The sequence below is a fragment of the Macaca fascicularis genome, chromosome 16 (genome assembly GCF_037993035.2).
Source record: "Macaca fascicularis isolate 582-1 chromosome 16, T2T-MFA8v1.1".
Taxonomy (NCBI): domain Eukaryota; kingdom Metazoa; phylum Chordata; class Mammalia; order Primates; family Cercopithecidae; genus Macaca; species Macaca fascicularis.
In genome coordinates this window covers 64,100,462-64,117,748 of record NC_088390.1, presented here as the reverse complement: position 1 = coordinate 64,117,748, position 17,287 = coordinate 64,100,462, and the positions used below count along the sequence as shown (strand labels likewise).

The window sequence follows — 17,287 nt, the reverse complement described above, 5'->3', positions numbered from 1 at the left end:
TCCGCCTCCTGGGTTCAAGTGATTCTTCTGTGTCAGGATCACCTGACATCAGGAGTTTGAGACCAGCCTGGCCAACATGGTGAAACCCCATCTCTATTAAAAATACTAAAAAAAATTAGCCAGGCATGGTGGCACACGCTTGTAGTCCCAGTTACTTGGGAGACTGAGGCAGGAGAATTGCTTGAACCCGGGAGGTGGAGGTTGCAGTGAGCTGAGATTGCACCATCACAATCCAGCCTGAGTGACAGAGCGAGACTCCATCTCCGAAAGAAAAATATAATTATCCTGGCGTGGTGGCAGGCACCTGTAATCCCTGCTACTTGGGAGGCTGAGGCAGGAGAATCACTTGAACCTGGGAGGTGGAGGTTACAGTGAGTTGAGATCGTGCCATTGCACTCCAGGCTGAGCAACAGGAGCAAGACTGTCTCAAAAAAAAAAAAAAGGCCAGGCGTAGTGGCTCACGCCTGTAATCCCAATACTTTGGGAGGCCAAGGCAGGTGGATCACCTGAGGTCAGGAGTTCAAGCCCAGCCCGGCCAACATCGTGAAAACCCGTCTCTACTAAAAATGCAAAAATTAGCCAGGTGTGGTGGCGTGTGCCTGTAATTCCAGCTACTCGGGAGGTGGAGACAGGAGAATTGCTTGAACCCGGGAGGTGGAGGTTGAATGAGCCAAGATTGCGCCATTGCACTCCAGCCTGGGCGACAGAGCAAGACTCCGTCTCAAAAAAGAATAATAATAATTGGCTTCTACCTCATTAATCCTAAGAATTAATGCAACCAGGACCCTGGAGTCTATTGATTAGAACCTGGTCCAGGAGAATGAATTGACACTAATCTGTGCTTGTGTTCTCTGTCTCTAGCAATTGGGCAGATGTGTGAGGCACCTGTGGTGACCCGAGAGTGGGTGTTGGACAGTGTAGCACTCTACCAGTGCCAGGAGCTGGACACCTACCTGATACCCCAGATCCCCCACAGCCACTACTGATTGCAGCCAGCCACAGGTACAGAGCCACAGGACTCCAAGAATGAGTTTACGAAGTGGCCTTTCCAGGCCCTGGGAGCTCCTCTCACTCTTCAGTCCTTCCACTGTCCTGGCTACTAAATATTTTATGTGCATCAGCCTGAAAAGAACTTCTGGCTATGCAAGGGTCCCTTAAAGATTTTCTGCTTCAAGTCTCCCTTTGAAATCTGCCATGAGCACAAAATTTTGGTAATTTTTCACCTGAGAAGATTTTAGACCATTTAAATGCCACCAATTGAGCAAGATGCTGATTCATTATTTATCAGCCCTATTCTTTCTATTTGGGCTGTTGGCTTAGGGCTGGAAGCACGGAGCGGCTTGGCCTCAAGAGAACAGCTGGTTTCCCTAAATTTGCTTCTCTAAAACCCTGTGTTCACAAAGGCAGAGAGTCAGACCCTTCAATAGAAGGAGAGTGCTTGGGATCGATTATGTGACTTAAAATCAGAATAGTCCTTGGGCAGTTCTCAAATGTTGGAGTGGAACACTGGGGAGGAAATTCTGAGGCAGGTATTAGAAATGAAAATGAAACTTGAAGGCTGGGCATGGTGGCTCACGCCTGTAATCCCTGTACCTTGGGAGGGTGAGGCAAGTGGATCACTGGAGGTCAGGAGTTCAAAACCAGCCTGGCCAACATGGTGAAACCCCATCTCTACCAAAAATACAAAAATTAGCCAGGCATGGTGGTGGACACCTGTAATCCCAGCTACTCGGGTGGCTGAAGCAGGAGAATCGCTTGAGCCCGGGAGGTGGAGTGGTTACAATGAGCCAAAATCATAACACAGCACTCCAGCCTGAGTGACACAGTGAGACTGTGGCTCCAAAAAAAAAGAAAGGAAAATGAAACTAGAAGAGATTTCTAAAAGTCTGAGGTATATTTGCTAGATTTCTAAAGAATGTGTTCTAAAACAGCAGAAGATTTTCAAGAACCGGTTTCCAAAGACAGTGTTCTAATTCCTCATTAGTAATAAGTAAAATGTTTATTGTTGTAGCTCTGGTATATAACCCATTCCTCTTAAAATATAAGACCTCTGGCATAAATATTTCATGTCTATAAAATGACAGATCCCACCAGGAAGGAAGCTGTTGCTTTCTTTGAGGTAATTTTTTTCCTTTTGCTCCCTATTGCTGAACCACACAGCTTCATAAATAATTTTGCTTGCCAAAGGAAGAAAAAGTGTTTTTCATAAACTCATTATCCAGAACTGTTTATAGCTGTTGGAAGGACTAGGTCTTCCCTAGCCGCCCCCCCGTGTGCAAGGGCAGTGAAGACTTGATTGTACAAAATACCTGTTGTAAATATTGTGCTGTTAACACTGCAAATAAACTTGGTAGTAAACACTTCCACCATGAATGACTGTTCTTGAGACTTAGACCAACTGACTTGTTTCAGAGCCTTTTCACTGTGCTTCAGTCTCCTCCTCTGTAAAATGGGGTTAATGATAGTATCAACCTCTTAGGATTTATTGAGGCAGCTTAAATACCTTTTGTATTTCCTGTTGCTACCAAAACAAATTGTTGCAAGGTCAGAAGTCTGAGGTGGCTCAACTGTTTCTTTGTTTCAGGTTTCATGAGGCCAAAATAAAGGTGTTTGCAGGGCGCCGTTCCCTTCTAGAGGCTCTGGGAATAAGTCCTTGTAGTTTTAGAACTAAGATCCCTGTTTCCCACCGGCTGTCGGCTGGGCATCATTCTCAGCTTCTTGAGGTTCCCCACATTCCTAGGCTTCTAGTCCGTCTGCCTCCACCTTCAAAACCAGCAATGGGTGGTCAAGTTTTTCTCACACTGAATCTTGCTGACTGCTCCATCTTTCTAACTCCTGCCAGAGACATGTCTCTGTTTCTAAGGGCTCAAGTGATTAGATTGCACCCACCTGGTAATCCAAAGTGATCTTCATATCTTAAAGTCCATAGCCTTAGCCATAGCTGCAAAGTCCCTTCACAGCAGTACCTAGGTTAGTGTTGGATTGAATAACCAGAAGACAGCAATCAAGGGAAGACATCTTTAGAATTCTGCCTACCACTTGTATTTAACATGCTTAATCCACAGATGACACTCTCTATCATTATTTCCTGGTCCTCACACTGCTCAGAGATTGGAATCCTTTTTGAGCAAAGAGAGTGAAGTCATCACACAATTCAGTCCTGCTGTATTTGCTGGAGACAGTGAAGGAGGATAGAGAAAATGGAGCTAACTGCCAGTATTACATTTTATATCAGTCTTCATCATAGCCCTATGAAGCGGGTATTTGTTACCTCATTGGAAAAATGGGAGTTGAATCTCAAGTTCCTTGTTTGTAAGATTTTACTCAGATTTGCACAGCTAATAAATGACTACATGAAGATCCAAAGCCACCTTTCTGTTCCCATCATCAGCTTTCCATCTGCCTCTGTCACTGGACCCTGGGACAGAAGGTTCAAGCCTTAAGGGAATTTGGGGAGAGAACTAGATTTTGAGAGGAACTCGCACTCACTTCCTTTTTGGGCCATGGTAGGAGATAGTAAAAGCAGCCCCATGTCAGGCAAAGGGTCTTACAGTAGTGGATCATGGCTGCTATTTCCACTTCTCTCTGGCCTTCCAGCTTATGACTGTGTCTTAGTTGTCAAAGCCTTCCAGTTCATCCTCACCTACAGCTTGACTTCCCTAGGGCCCATGCCAGCTCCCTGTCTACCTGCCAGCGAGTTGATGAGTCTCCGTGTTAGCAGTAAAGTCAGGCAGGAAGCAAGCAGAAGTGCTACTGGGCCTTGAGGCTAAGCCAGGCCTCAGCCTTCTGACCCCATCACTGTTGGGTTAATAGGAAAAGCAGTATCCATCTAGTACAGCCTGCGTTTTCAGGAATAGTGAGTGAAAGCAAAGATGACTAAAATACATTAAAGTTTTCTGTAATTGTCTCTAAGGTCTCCCAACAAATATACACCCCATCTGTTTCAAGTTCTGCATAACCTTTCCCAAAAGTCAAGTTCAGGCCCTGGCCTCATGATGCCTGGCCCAGGTTAAGAGTCTACCTAAGGCCGGGCACGGTGGCTCACACCTGTAATCCCAGCACTTTGGGTGGCCGAGGCGGGCGGATCACAAGGTCAGGAGATCGAGACCACGGTGAAACCCCGTCTCTACTAAAAATACAAAAAATTAGCCGGGTGCGGTTGTGGGCGCCTGTAGTCCCAGCTACTCGGGAGGCTGAGGCAGGAGAATGGCGTGAACCCGGGAGGCGGAGCTTGCAGTGAGCCGAGATCGCGCCACTGCATTCCAGCCTGGGCGACAGAGCAAGATTCCGTCTCAAAAAAAAAAAAAAAAAAGAGTCTACCTAAGGGGCCCGGTGCAGTGGCTCACGCCTGTAATCCCAGCACTTTGGGAGGCCAAGGCTGGCTGATCACCTGAGTTCAGGAGTCCGAGATCAGCCTGGGCAATACGGTGAAACCCCGTCTCTACTAAAAATACAAAATTAGCCGAGCATGGTGACACTTGCCTGTAATGCCAGCTACTTGGGACGCTGAGGCAGGAGAATCTCTTGAGCTGCGAGGCGGAGGATGCGGTGAGCCGAGATCGTGCCATTGCACTCCAGCCTTTGTAACAAGAGTAAATCTCTGTCTCACCAAAAAAAAAAAAATAGTCCTACCTGAGGAGAGTTAATCCATGTTCCTTTGACCTCTGACTTTAAGATGTCCTCCCACTTTTCCACCCCACAATCTCTAGCCCTCTCTGGGCACAGCAGCACTTGGGAACTGGTTCCTGTACTGCCTTTATCTCATTTTACAAAACAAACTTCTACAAAGAAGCTGGAAAGGAAGGAGAAAGGATTATCATGCAGGCACAGGGAGGGGGCCTAGAGAAGAGCTCTGGCAGATTATGTCCCTCCTAAAAAATGCAACCAGAATCATCAAAAAGTATTGCCTCAAAAACATGCAGGAGAAAAAGAAAGGAATCAGTGTTGGGGTAGTTTTAGCGGAAGGAGCCAAGCTGCCCAGAATGTGTCCTCTGAAGGCTGCGAGGAGCAGATAAGGTCAGCCCCAGAGGCAGACGGCACACAGAGAATGGCAGGATGAGGGGGAGCTGCAGATTTATGCAAAGAAGTCCCAGAGAATGGGGCCAGCTACCCAGGGAATGTGGGGGCTCACTTATCAAAGACTACTGGAAAATGGCTGAGCCGGCAGCCCCCTCCACTATAGTGATGCATGGTTCCCTTGAACACCCAGTAACTGCCTGTAACAAGGAGAAAATTAAAGAAACTAATCTGGCCAAATAGAAAATTAAGGAAAACTAGAAACAGCTCCTATGGAGAGCAGGGATTGGGGAGGTGTAGAGGGAGCTGATCCTGAATGTCTGGAGGATCAGGAGAATGTAAGCAATTGTTGAAGGGACTAGAAGGAATCGAGATCTAGAGAGACATCCCCCCGACTCTCGTGGCTGGGGAATATGAGCTGTGGAGACATGGTTTCAAGAACTCAAAATGGGTCGGGCGCGGTAGCTCAAGCCTGTAATCCCAGCACTTTGGGAGGCCGAGACGGGCAGATCACGAGGTCAGGAGATCGAGACCATCCTGGCTAACACGGTGAAACCCCGTCTCTACTAAAAATACAAAAAAAAAAATTAGCCAGGCGAGGTGGCGGGCACCTGTAGTCCCAGCTACTCGGGAGGCTGAGGCAGGAGAATGGTGTGAATCCAGGAGGCGGAGCTTGCAGTGAGCCGAGATCCAGCCACTGCACTCCAGCCTGGGCGACAGAGCAAGACTCCATCTCAAAAAAAAAAAAAAAAAACCTCAAAATGATATGTGACAGCTTAACATTACAGTTCAGTGCAAGGTTCTCAAAGCATGATCCCCTGATAGGAGTGTGAGGGGGCAACACCATCACCTAGGAATTTGTTAGATATGCAAATTCCCAGACTCAGTGAATCCCAGACTTAGGTGGGGCCAGCAACCTGTGATTCTGCAACAGGCTCAAGTTTGAGAACAAATGGCTTAGTGTAAGGGGCTGCTAATTGGTATATAAATGTTACCTGTGGTCTATTATTTTGTCTGTAGTGAATCTTGGGCTTGTTAAGGATAAATAAGGTTTGTGGGCTGGTAAGTGGTTCGCTACAAGGTTGCAACAGCTGACTTCAGTTACCTTCAAGAAGGCCCTTTAAGCAAAAACAGTAGTCCCCCCACTTATCCATGGTTTTGATTTCAGTTACTTATGGTCAACCATGGTCCAAAAATATTAAAAGGAAAATTCCGGAAACAAGTCATACGTTTTAAATTGTACACCATTCTGAGTATTGTTTGACTTGTTCTATTTTATTAGTTATTGTTAATCTCTTACTGTGCCCAATTTATAAATTAAATTTTATCATAGGTATGTATGTATAGGGAAAAACATCATATATACAGGGTTTGGTACTATCTGAGGGTTCAGGCATCCACTTGTCGTCTTGGAACATATCCCCCGCAGATAAGGGGGGACTGCTGTACAATGCAAAGGACAAAGATTAAATTATATTAGCAATCTAGGAGCAGAAGGGCAAGACTGCTTTTTTAAAAAACAGCTAAAGGTTTAGGAGGTTTTATTAATATTTAAATTGTATTGAAACCACAGCTGCAGCCTTTGACTCCAGCATAGATATGCAAATGTGGCTTTCAAAAGAAAGGCAATTTCAGACAGCCCTCAAGGTAACAAGAACAAATAAAACAAATGATTTTGTAATTTATCTTTATTGACTGATGGTGCGCAAGGCACAGACACCCATACCCTGTGAGAGTCAGCAACAGCTGAGCTCTCTGAGGAGCGAAGAGAAAGCCAGCCTGGAGGGAGATGCAGGCCGACCCGTGGACGGTAACAGAAAACACACAGAGCAGGCAGATGGGAGAAGAAGACAACTGAGTTAAAAGGGAAGGAAAATGAAAACCCAGCCCTGGATCCTGTAAACCATCTGATCTTGCTGGCTCTCAGCAGCAACAACAATAATCATTAATGACTATCATTTGCCACACTCCTAAGTGCCACGCACTATTCCCCACATACAAATGAGGAAAATGAAGCTTTGAGAGGTCAAGCAACTTACCCAAGATCACACAACAAAAGGAAGGGGCAGAACCCAGATTCAAACAAAGATTTGTGTGAGACTGAAGCCCTGTGCTCTTTCCAGTGCATTGCACTGGGAACCAGTCCTGGGAGGCGGTGAATAACAATAAGGTTAATGATTGAGGGGACACTTTGTGCCCGGTTCTGTGGTATTCTGTATGGGCATGCGTGTGTCTGTGTGTGCGTGTATGTGTGTAGCTATGGAAAACAGGGTGAAAAACTCCATTTCTGACCTTCAAATTGGTTACTATCCAATGAGTGAGGCAAGAAAAGAAAGCCAAAGAAAACTTGCAGAATTCTGGTGTAAAAGTTCTTTTGGGGCCATGTGGTGGGGCCAGGCTCTGCCTGTTGTGGGAGACTTCTGGTGGAGGCATCTCAACTGGGCCTTGGGCCTTGAGTAAGATTTAGCCAGTTGAGGCCGGGCGCGGTGGCTCAAGCCTGTAATCCCAGCACTTTGGGAGGCCGAGACGGGCGGATCACGAGGTCAGGAGATCGAGACCATCCTGGCTAACACGATGAAACCCCGTCTCTACTAAAAAATACAAAAAACTAGCCGGGCGCGGTGGCAGGCGCCTGTAGTCCCAGCTACTCGGGAGGCTGAGGCAGGAGAATGGCGTAAACCCGGGAGGCGGAGCTTGCAGTGAGCTGAGATCCGGCCACTGCACTCCAGCCTGGGCGACAGAGCGAGACTCCGTCTCAAAAAAAAAAAAAAAAAAAAAAGATTTAGCCAGTTGAAAACGAAAGCTGGAGATTCCACAGGCCCAGGTGAGAGCCTCCAGCTGCTAGAATTGGAGGAAGGAGCACCTGATCCAGAGAGATGAGAAAAGACAAGAGAGTCCTGAAAGGATACATATCTCTGACCCTTTGTCCCTACCCAATCTCCCTAGACCTTCCATCCCAAGCCCAAACCCAACCTTTCCAATTCCTTACCCGCTGCTCCTTTTCAGGCACCCTGGCCACCAAATATAGGAACCCATAAAGTTTGCTCATACTCTATGTTCTACTAGGCAAATCCTGATCTGCCGTCTCCACAGGCCCCAATCCTGCCCCCTCACCCCTACAGAGCCTTCCCTGGGTTTTCTAGGCCAGAATCTCTCCCCAGTTAGAATACTTCAGAAGTTTTGCTTTATTTGTGACACTTTATTCAATCGAAGTTATTTGTGTGCATATTTTATCCTCTCTATTTGACTAGAAGGTCCTTATAATCTCTTATGACCATAATTATTTTATCTTTGGTATAACCCAGTTCTGTAACTAGCAGATACTTTGTTAGGCACCCAGTGAGTTTTTCCTGAATGAATGAAGTAAAGGATGAAAGGAAGTAAATGATGACTCAGTGCATTGAAGGGCTTATCCAACTACTGGTTCCACTCTCAAGACCTTTGGAAAACTAGCCGTGTTCTGGAATGCTAATTATCTTTAATGCCTTTTGCCCATTTTTCTATGATCCTAACTTACTCCAAAAACAATATAAGGGATCTATGTGTCCAAGAGTGGCTTCTTCTAAACCCACACCTAAGGATTTTCTTTTTTTTTTTTTTTTTTTTTCGAGACAGAGTTTTGCTCTTGTTGCCCAGGCTGGAGTGCAATGGTGCGATCTCACTGCAACCTCTGCCTCCAGGGTTCAAGCAATTCTCCCTGTCTCAACCTTCTGAGTAGCTGGGATTACAGGCGCCCGCCACCACGCCAGCTAATTTTTGTATTTTTAGTAGAGACAGGGTTTCACCATATTGACCAGGCTGGTCTTGAACTCCTGACCTCAGGTGATCCACCCACCTCAGCCTCCCAAAGTGCTGGGATTACAGGCGTGAGCTACCACACCTGGCCTCTTTGATTCTCTTTTGCCTATCATGAAGGCTACCCCTTTGTACTTAATTAGACCAATGTCCACCCAGACAGAATAACATTTTCCCCTATCTATCAGCAAGGTCTTCTCCATGATGGACATTCAAGGCAGACAGAGAGACTGCTGCTGCAATAACTGGGGAAATAATTATGGTGTTCATGATGATTTCTTTGCAGGTTCAAAGCATTAGCCCAGCCATTATCTCTCCCACTTCACTAGGATAAAATTGCTAACCGCACTTTATAGGTGCTAAAACAGGTCCAGGGCCTTGTCAAAGGTCACTCAGTGAGCTGGTGGCAGACCTGGAAATAACTAACCTAGGAGTCCCTGTTCATTAGGCCACAGATGGAAATGCCCTCATTATGCTGTCTGGGCTATGTCTAGGAGAGAGTCAACTAACGACTCCAGTTGAACAGAGATATGCACTGGAAGATAATAGGAAGTTTATGACTATAGAGTGTTTTTCTCTGCAGTGCTGCAGCAGTTGACACTGGTTAATTCCAGAGGGCGTGTGTGTGTGTGTGTGTGTGTGTGTATTTAAAACATTATTGCACGTCCTAGATGAGGGAATAGAGGGTGAATCCAAGGTAACACAGACACACAGGTAAGCAGATGTTTGCCATCTTCTCTTGAAAGTCATATAAAACCAAATACTAAAAATTAGCCGGGCGTGGCAGCATGCACCTGTAGTCCCAGCTGCTGGGGAGGCTGAGGCAGGAGAATGGCGTGAACCCAGGAAGCGGAGCTTGCAGTGAGCTGAGATCACGCCACTGCACTCCAGCCTGGGAGACAGAGCAAGACTGCATCTCAAAAAAAAAAAAAAAAGTCATATAAAATAAAATTACAGTGTATATTAGCAAGAGAAACTCAACTTAGGAGGCTCTTCCCAGCTGTTAGGCTATATGACTCTGGAATAAGCTAGTACACATTAGGTAGAAAGTCTAGGATTGTTCCTAGGGTTCTAGGTGGCAGGAGGTCTTTCCTGGAGGCAAAGGACTGTGGGGCTGTCTCAGAGCCTTCTGCAGCTGCTAAAGTGAGAAGCCTGCCGACGGAATCATCCCCAAGCCCACAGAAGCTCTGAAAGCTATGGAAACCAAGATCTGTACAGAAGCCACTTCTGGTTTCTAATGCCTGATAAATTAAAATGGAAAAAAAAATTCCCAAGGAAATTCAAGAATGCAAGAATGTTCTGGGGCCGGGCGCAGTGGCTCATGCCTATAATCCCAGCACTTTGGGAGGCCGATTGCCTAAGGTCAGAAGTTCAAGACCAGCCTGGTCAACATGGTGAAACCCTGTCTCTACTAAAAATAGAAAGTTAGCCAGGCATGGTGGCGTGCACCTGTAATCCCAGCTACTCAGGAGGCTGAGGCCAGAGAATCACTTGAACCCGGGAGCTGGAGGTTGCAGCAAGCTGAGATCATGCCATTACACTCCACCCCAGGCAATACGAGCAAAACTCCATGTCAAATAAATAAATAAATAAATAAAATAATGTTCTACAATGTGGCCACAGGTCTGTGCTGGCTAAGGCAGTGACGTCCCCCTCCCACCAAAGCCTAAGCCTTCTAACGTCATCCTAAAGCATGGGGATCACCTCTTCACCTCAGGCCAGCTCTGGGCTTTTCTCAGCCTATTCACCAGCCTCCATTAGTCCTCAGCTCTGCCCAGTCCCGCTGAAGGCTGTAGGGCATCGAATGGGCAGAGGGCATAAAACCTGAGTCCAGAGGTGGTGGTTGCACAACATTGTGAATGCACTAAATGCACCTGAATTGTATATTTTAAAATGGCTAATTGTATGTTATGTGAATTTCAATCGATTTTTTTTTTTTTTTTTTTTTTTTTTGAGACGGAGTCTCGCTCTGTCACCCAGGCTGGAGTGCAGTGGCCGGATCTCAGCTCACTGTAAGCTCTGCCTCCCAGGTTTACGCCATTCTCCTGCCTCAGCTTCCCAAGTAGCTGGGACTACAGGCGCCCGCCACCTCGCCCGGCTAGTTTTTTGTATTTTTAGTAGAGACGGGGTTTCACCGTGTTAGCCAGGATGGTCTCGATCTCCTGACCTCGTGATCCGCCCATCTCGGCCTCCCAAAGTGCTGGGATTACAGGCTTGAGCCACCGTGCCCGGCCTTCAATCAATTTTTTAAAAAAATCAAACTGAGCCACCTTTGGGGTGGGGAGAGGAGCTGGGCCAGGCTCGGAGGATTTGAGGGTTGAAACTCCTTGCAGGGAGTGCAATGAACGACAATGGGGAGGCCAGTCTGGGCCTCCCCACTCCTCCTCCAGGACCAGATGGGAACTGGAGCTAGGGAGAAAGGCCCAACTGGGGCAGCGCTGGGCTCTGGACAGAAGAGAAGCACTCAGTGAATGTGAGGAGGCTGCAGCCGTGGGCTCATTTGCATCATAAGTGATTGGTTTTCCCTGCTCGTCCCTCATTAGGACACAATGGACAGTTGTTTGCTGGCGCAGCAGATCCATTTACCAAGGGAGAGAGGAGACAGAGCACAAGTGACCAATGGGTAATAGTGTCGAAGGGTGGGCAGCCGCGTCCCCTCCCCTGTGTTCCCAGGCTACTGGGACTCTTGTTCTCACACAATGAGAAGGGACCTTAGAGAGCAAATCACCCCTTCACTTTATAGAAGAAGAGACTGAGGTGCTGAGAGGGGGTAAGACTTGCTGTGGTCAAACAGCAAGAACATGGCAAACCTAAGCATTTTAGACTCTAACCTCTGGATCCTTTTTCTTTGAGACAAGGTCTCGCTCGGTCATGCAGGCTGAAGTAGTACAGTGGCACAATCTCAGCTCACTGCAACCTCTACCTCCCAGGCTCAAGTGATCCCCCCACCTCAACTTTCTGTGGGCCACCACACCTGGCTAATATTTTATAGAGACAAGGTCTCACTGTGTTGCCCACATTGGTCTCGAACTCCTGGGCTCAAGTGATCCTCCAGCCTTGGCCTCCCAAAGTGCTAGGATTACAGGTGTGAGCCACAGCACTGGGACTGTTTTTTTGTTTTGTTTTGGTTTGGTTTTTTTGAGATGGGGTTCCACTCTGTCACCCAGGTTGGAGTGCAGTGGTGTGATCACTGCTCACTACAGCTTCGAACTCCTGGTTCAAGTGATCCACCCACCGCAGCCTCCTGAGTAGCTAGGACTATAAGTATGTGCCACCACGCTTAGCTAATTTTTATTTATTTTTTCTAGAAACAGTGTTTCCCTATGTTGCCCAGGCTGGTCTCAAACTCCTGGGTTCAAATGATCCTCCCACCTCAGCCTCCTGAATAGCTGGGATAACAGGTGTGAGCCACTGCACCGGGCCTGGATTCTAAACTGTCATTTGAGGGTTCACTTCGTTTGCCCACAATACCTTCTCCATGTTCCCATTCCCATCTCTGTGGTCTCCTGTTCTCGGGGCCTTTGTTTCCATCATTCTGTCTCCTGTGTCTATTTCTTTTTCTCTGTTTCTGTTCCTCTCTGTATCTTTTCCTCTTGGTTTCCAGGCAGCTAGGATAATTACTAGACTTCTAATTAACCCCTTCCCTAACAAAGGTGGGTCTGGCATGAGACGCAGCAATTAAGCAAGTGTCTTGGTTTGTTTTGGGGATAGGTCGGGAGACAAAAATATGAGTTGGGGCCTATTATAAACCAGGCACTAAGACAGACACATAACACACTTTATCTCATTTCATCCTTTCAATCTTGCAAGGTAGGTGTTCTTAGAGACAAAAAGGGTGAGGCTCAGAGAACTTGTGCAAGGGCACCCAGCTAGCAAATTGTAGTTACCTGACTCCAAAACCTCTGTTCTTCCATCTCACACCCTGGCACAGGGTCTAACGCAGGGTAAGGGGCTCATTGACTCCAGACTCAAGTGAGCCACGAAGTCGCTGAAGGAGACCACTGTTTTGTTGCTGTCCTCTAGGCAGCAACTGCCTCTCCCCAGAGCCCCCTCCTCCTCTGAGCCCCTTCTGCAGGGTGGCGAAATCTCACAAATGCAAGCTTTTCCCCCCGGGGAGATGGGGAGGCAGTGATCAAGAGAGAAACCTGACCAACCCAGACCAACCATGGGGGTCTCCCTCCTGCTAACACCCCTCCCTAACACCCCTCCCGGTGGTTCCCCGTCTGCCCCTCCCCTCATGGGTCAAGCCTGCCGGCGTCTGTGTCTGTTTCATTGTGCTGTGGGGGAAGGGGAGAGTCAGGGGTGAGTGGGTGTCTGTGTGCATGAACATAAGGCCTCCCGGTTCATTCTGACACTGAATGAAAAACTCACCAATTATTCGTCCAATCTCATTAATATGCAGACAGACATCTGTTATTTAAGAGTCAACAGCAGAGGCATTTTCTCGTGGGGAGGGGCACTAGTGTACATGGCTTTCTTGTCTCTCGGCTGCTAGGGGGTAGCTACTCAGGAATCATCCCACACCTCCTGACCTGGAGCCTCCCCACTCTCTGACCCTCACTCACAGCCTTGAGGGCAGCAAGTAAGGGACTGACCAGACAGAGCTGGAGGGAGATCTGAGAACCCGGCTGGAAGGAAGGAAGCAGGAGAGGAGCTGCCTTGTGTAGAACAAACTGAGAACAAAATGCTAAACCCTTTCCCGGGGAAGAGAATGTGGAGTCGGGGGAGAGAGCTGTGCCAAGAGTGCCTGCCCCACTGGGCATCTCAGGGACATGACCCCTTCCCCCACACCTTCCTCAGCCTGCAGGACAAGTCTGAGTGCACCTGAAGCAGGGAGAGCGTCACTATGGCAACATGAAGTCCTCACCCAGAGACTGCAGAAAAAGTAATAAGAGGAGTTCAGAAAAATGGAGACCAAGGGACCTCAATCTTTGGAGGAGTCACTAAAGCTCTCTTCAGGCCCAGGATAGGTGTGGGAACAAGACATAACCACCTCCCGCTTCCTATCTTCTGTCTTCCTCCAGCCTTCCAGTCCCAGCACAAAATACCCCTCTAAGAAGCCTTTCCCGACTCCCTCAGGCCCAGTTTAGAAGCACTTAAGCCTTGGTGTCTTGGTTGTAAAGAATAAAAGTTGACATCAGCTCAGCAACACAATGAGGAAGATGTAGTGATCCGCCCCCTTTTCTAGGTGCAAAAACTGAGGTTCACAGAGGTGCTGAGCCTCACCAAAGACTCCCCAGGGAAGAAGCAGCAGAGCTCAACCCAGGCCCCGGGACTTCTGCCTCTGAATCTGAAGCTCTTCCCACGACTGTCCCTCCTGGGAGGGCCAGAGTCACAAGGGGAGGACCCTTGTCAGCTGAAGTGTTTCAGTAGTTTGACTGAGTCCTCTCTTCCCATCCACCCTGTCCTTCCCCCTCCTCCCTCCCAGGCAGGCTTACTGCCTAGGTTAAGAAACACCAGGGCGGGGCGCGGTGGCTCAGGCCTGTAATCCCAGCACTTCGGGAGGCCGAGGAGGGCAGATCACGAGGTCAGGAGATTGAGACCATCCTGGCCGACATGGTGAAACCCCGTCTCTACTAAAAATACAAAAATTAGGCCAGGCGCGGTGGCTCACGCCTGTAATCCCAGCACTTTGGGAGACTCAAGCAGGTGGATCCTGAGGTCAAGAGATCGAGACCATCCTGGCCAATATGGTGAAACCCCGTCTCTACTAAAAATACAAAAATGGCTGAGCACGGTGGCTCACACCTGTAATCCCAGCACTTTGGGAGGCCAAGGCGGGTGGATCACCTGAGGTCGGGAGTTCAAGACTAGCCTGACCAACACGGAGAAACCCCCTCTCTACTAAAAATACAAAATTAGCTGGGCATGGTGGCGCATGGCTGTAATCCCAGCTACTTCGGGAGGCTGAGGCAGGAGAATTGCTTGAACCTGGGAGGCAAGGTTGCCGTGAGCCGAGATCACGCCCGTGCACTCCAGCCTGGGCAATAAGAGTGAAACTCCGTCTCAAAAAAACAAAAAAAAAACAAAAAAAACCCAAACCTAAAATTAGCTGTGTGTGGTGGTGCACACCTGTAGTTCCAGCTACTCAGGAGGCTGAGGCAGGAGAATCATGTGAACCTGGTAAGCAGAAGTTGCAGTGAGCTGAGATGGTGCCACTGCACTCCAGCCTGAATGACAGAGCGAAACTCTGTCTCAAAAAAAAAAAGAAGAAAAAAGAAAAAAAAAAAAAAAACAGAAACACTGGCAGCCATCACAGTGTGATTAGTTGTTTATTTCATTAAATGTTTAAATGAGGCTACATTGTTTCCCAAACCAGTCTCGTTTGTGAGGGAAACAGCTGCAGAGAAGAAAGCTGAGTGACTCCTGCATCTGGGGTGGGGAAGGGAGTAAGGTCCCCTCCCTTCAGCCTACAGAGGCCTTTGAGGATCAGGAACAGTCCCATTCCCTCCTCCCACCCACTGAGCTGCTCAGCCCAGAGCCCTCCTCCCCAGAAACAAAACATCTGGCAATCCAGACCTGCAGAAAGGGACCAAAAATCCATTCCTGGTAGTATTAAAAAGGTATTAAACTTTGGGGGTTCCTCCAGCTGATTGATCTTTCTAATTATGTTTGCATTCCCTGAGCTCACATGGCAGGAGATGGAGATTAGAGGAAAGAGGGGGCACAAACACTCCACATTCTACACTTTGGTGATTGCAGGCTTGAACCTGCTATGCACTGAGAAGTCCAAAGTGAAAAGAGAAGCCACTCAGCTAAAAATCACAAGTCGATTTTTATGGCAGGTCCTTGTGGGGAAAGGGTCAGTCCTCAAAGACAGATGGAGATCCACCTAGCTGGGCCTGGAGCCCCTGCCCTGTCCTGTACCCTTAGCCGAGGACTCAGGGTCCTTGAGTCAGTCCCTAACCAGGTCTCAGTTTGAGGGGCACTTAGATAATTTCAAATGCCATTGAAGTTATCCTAGAATCTTTGAGACGGGCTGAGATGAACTAGTCCCATAGGAGAGGTTGGGATAGGGGTATCTGATGAGCCAGGGAGTGGTGGGTGGGAATTTCTTGTCTCTCAATACTGGAACCTGGCATAAGGGAAAAGAGAAGCTATTTTTTCTTTTTCTTTTTTTTTTTTTTTTTTTTGAGACGGAGTCTCGCTCTGTCGCCCAGGCTGGAGTGCAGTGGCCTGATCTCAGCTCACTGCAAGCTCCGCCTCCCGGGTTCACGCCATTCTCCTGCCTCAGCCTCCCGAGTAGCTGGGACTACAGGCGCCCGCCACCTTGCCCGGCTAGTTTTTTTTGTAGTTTTAGTAGAGACGGGGTTTCACTGTGTTCACTAGGATGGTCTCGATCTCCTGACCTCGTGATCCACCCGTCTCGGCCTCCCAAAGTGCTGGGATTACAGGCTTGAGCCACCGCGCCCGGCCCTCTTTTTTTTTTTTTTTTTAAGAGACAGGGTCTCACTCTGACACTCAGGCTGGAAGACAATGGCATGATCATAGCTCACTGCAGTCTCGAACTCCTGGCCTCAAGCGATCCTCCCAGCTTGGCCTCCCAAAGGAGGAATCTTGGCTGGGATTATAGGTGTGAGTCACTGCTGACAAGCTATTTTAAATGACACATCTCAGAGCCAAATCTCCCAGCCCCAAATACCTCATCCAGATAACCATCTATCCAAAAAACAACTCTGATCACTTCACTCTCTGCCTGAAATTCCTGGTGGCTTCATCCTCTGAGGATGATTTCATTCATCCTCAGAATGAAATCCTGGTTCCTCTGTGGACCCTGCAGTAGCTTCAGGGTACCTTCCTAGCCTTGTCTTCTATTCTCCCTGCCATGGGAGCCCCAACAGTGCTATGCTCGTTCTCATCTCCACGTGTTTACACATGCTGTACCCTCTGCCCAGAGTGCCTTTCCTACCCCTTCCCTGCCTGGCAAACTCCTCTTCAACCCTCAGGACCTGGCTAACAGGACTGGCTTCTCAGGCTGCAAGGAGCTCCCATAGCACCCTGTACATGTACAAATATCCCTCAGTCATGGCACCCTCACACCTGGGGTACTTCTCTTCCACATTGGGTTGGCCTCCAGAAGCTTAGAGAGTGGTCCTTGCAATCTCCCAAGCCAGTGTATGGCACACAGTTGGTGTTCAATACATACTTGCTGAATGAATGAAGAGGGAGGAATGGGCTATAAATTTGGGTGGGATCCCAGCAGACAGTTGGGTAAGGTCAGTGTTCTCTTCCAGTGTGTCTGGGAGAACTGGCTAGGGCTGGGGCTGGGGGAGGGAAGGGCCAGGGATGGTTCCTGGGGGAGAATGTCACCGAAAAGAGGCCAGTGGGACCAGAGCCAGGGAGGGAATACAGGACAATCTGAAACCAGACTCCCGAGAAAACAGACCAGCACTGTCTTTCCTGACAACAGGCGCTCGGCCGTCCTTTCCACCATCTTTCCTTGAAGGGACAGAGTAGGGGTAACTCTAACAGCTGA

General features: G+C 48.2%; 1 protein-coding gene across 38 annotated transcripts in view; it reads left to right on the top strand.

Moving 5' to 3' along the window:
* The window catches only part of BRCA1 (BRCA1 DNA repair associated), an 86,058-nt gene extending 83,692 nt beyond the window's left edge, over positions 1 to 2,366 (top strand). For all 38 annotated transcript variants that reach the window (XM_074019705.1, XM_065532416.1, XM_045375929.3 and 35 more), the window contains one exon: positions 862 to 2,366. In XM_074019705.1, the coding sequence (XP_073875806.1) occupies positions 862 to 986 (125 nt within the window). In that variant the 3' untranslated portion in view covers positions 987 to 2,366. The remainder of the gene's footprint in view (positions 1 to 861) is intronic.
* Positions 2,367 to 17,287: the final 14,921 nt, after the last annotated feature.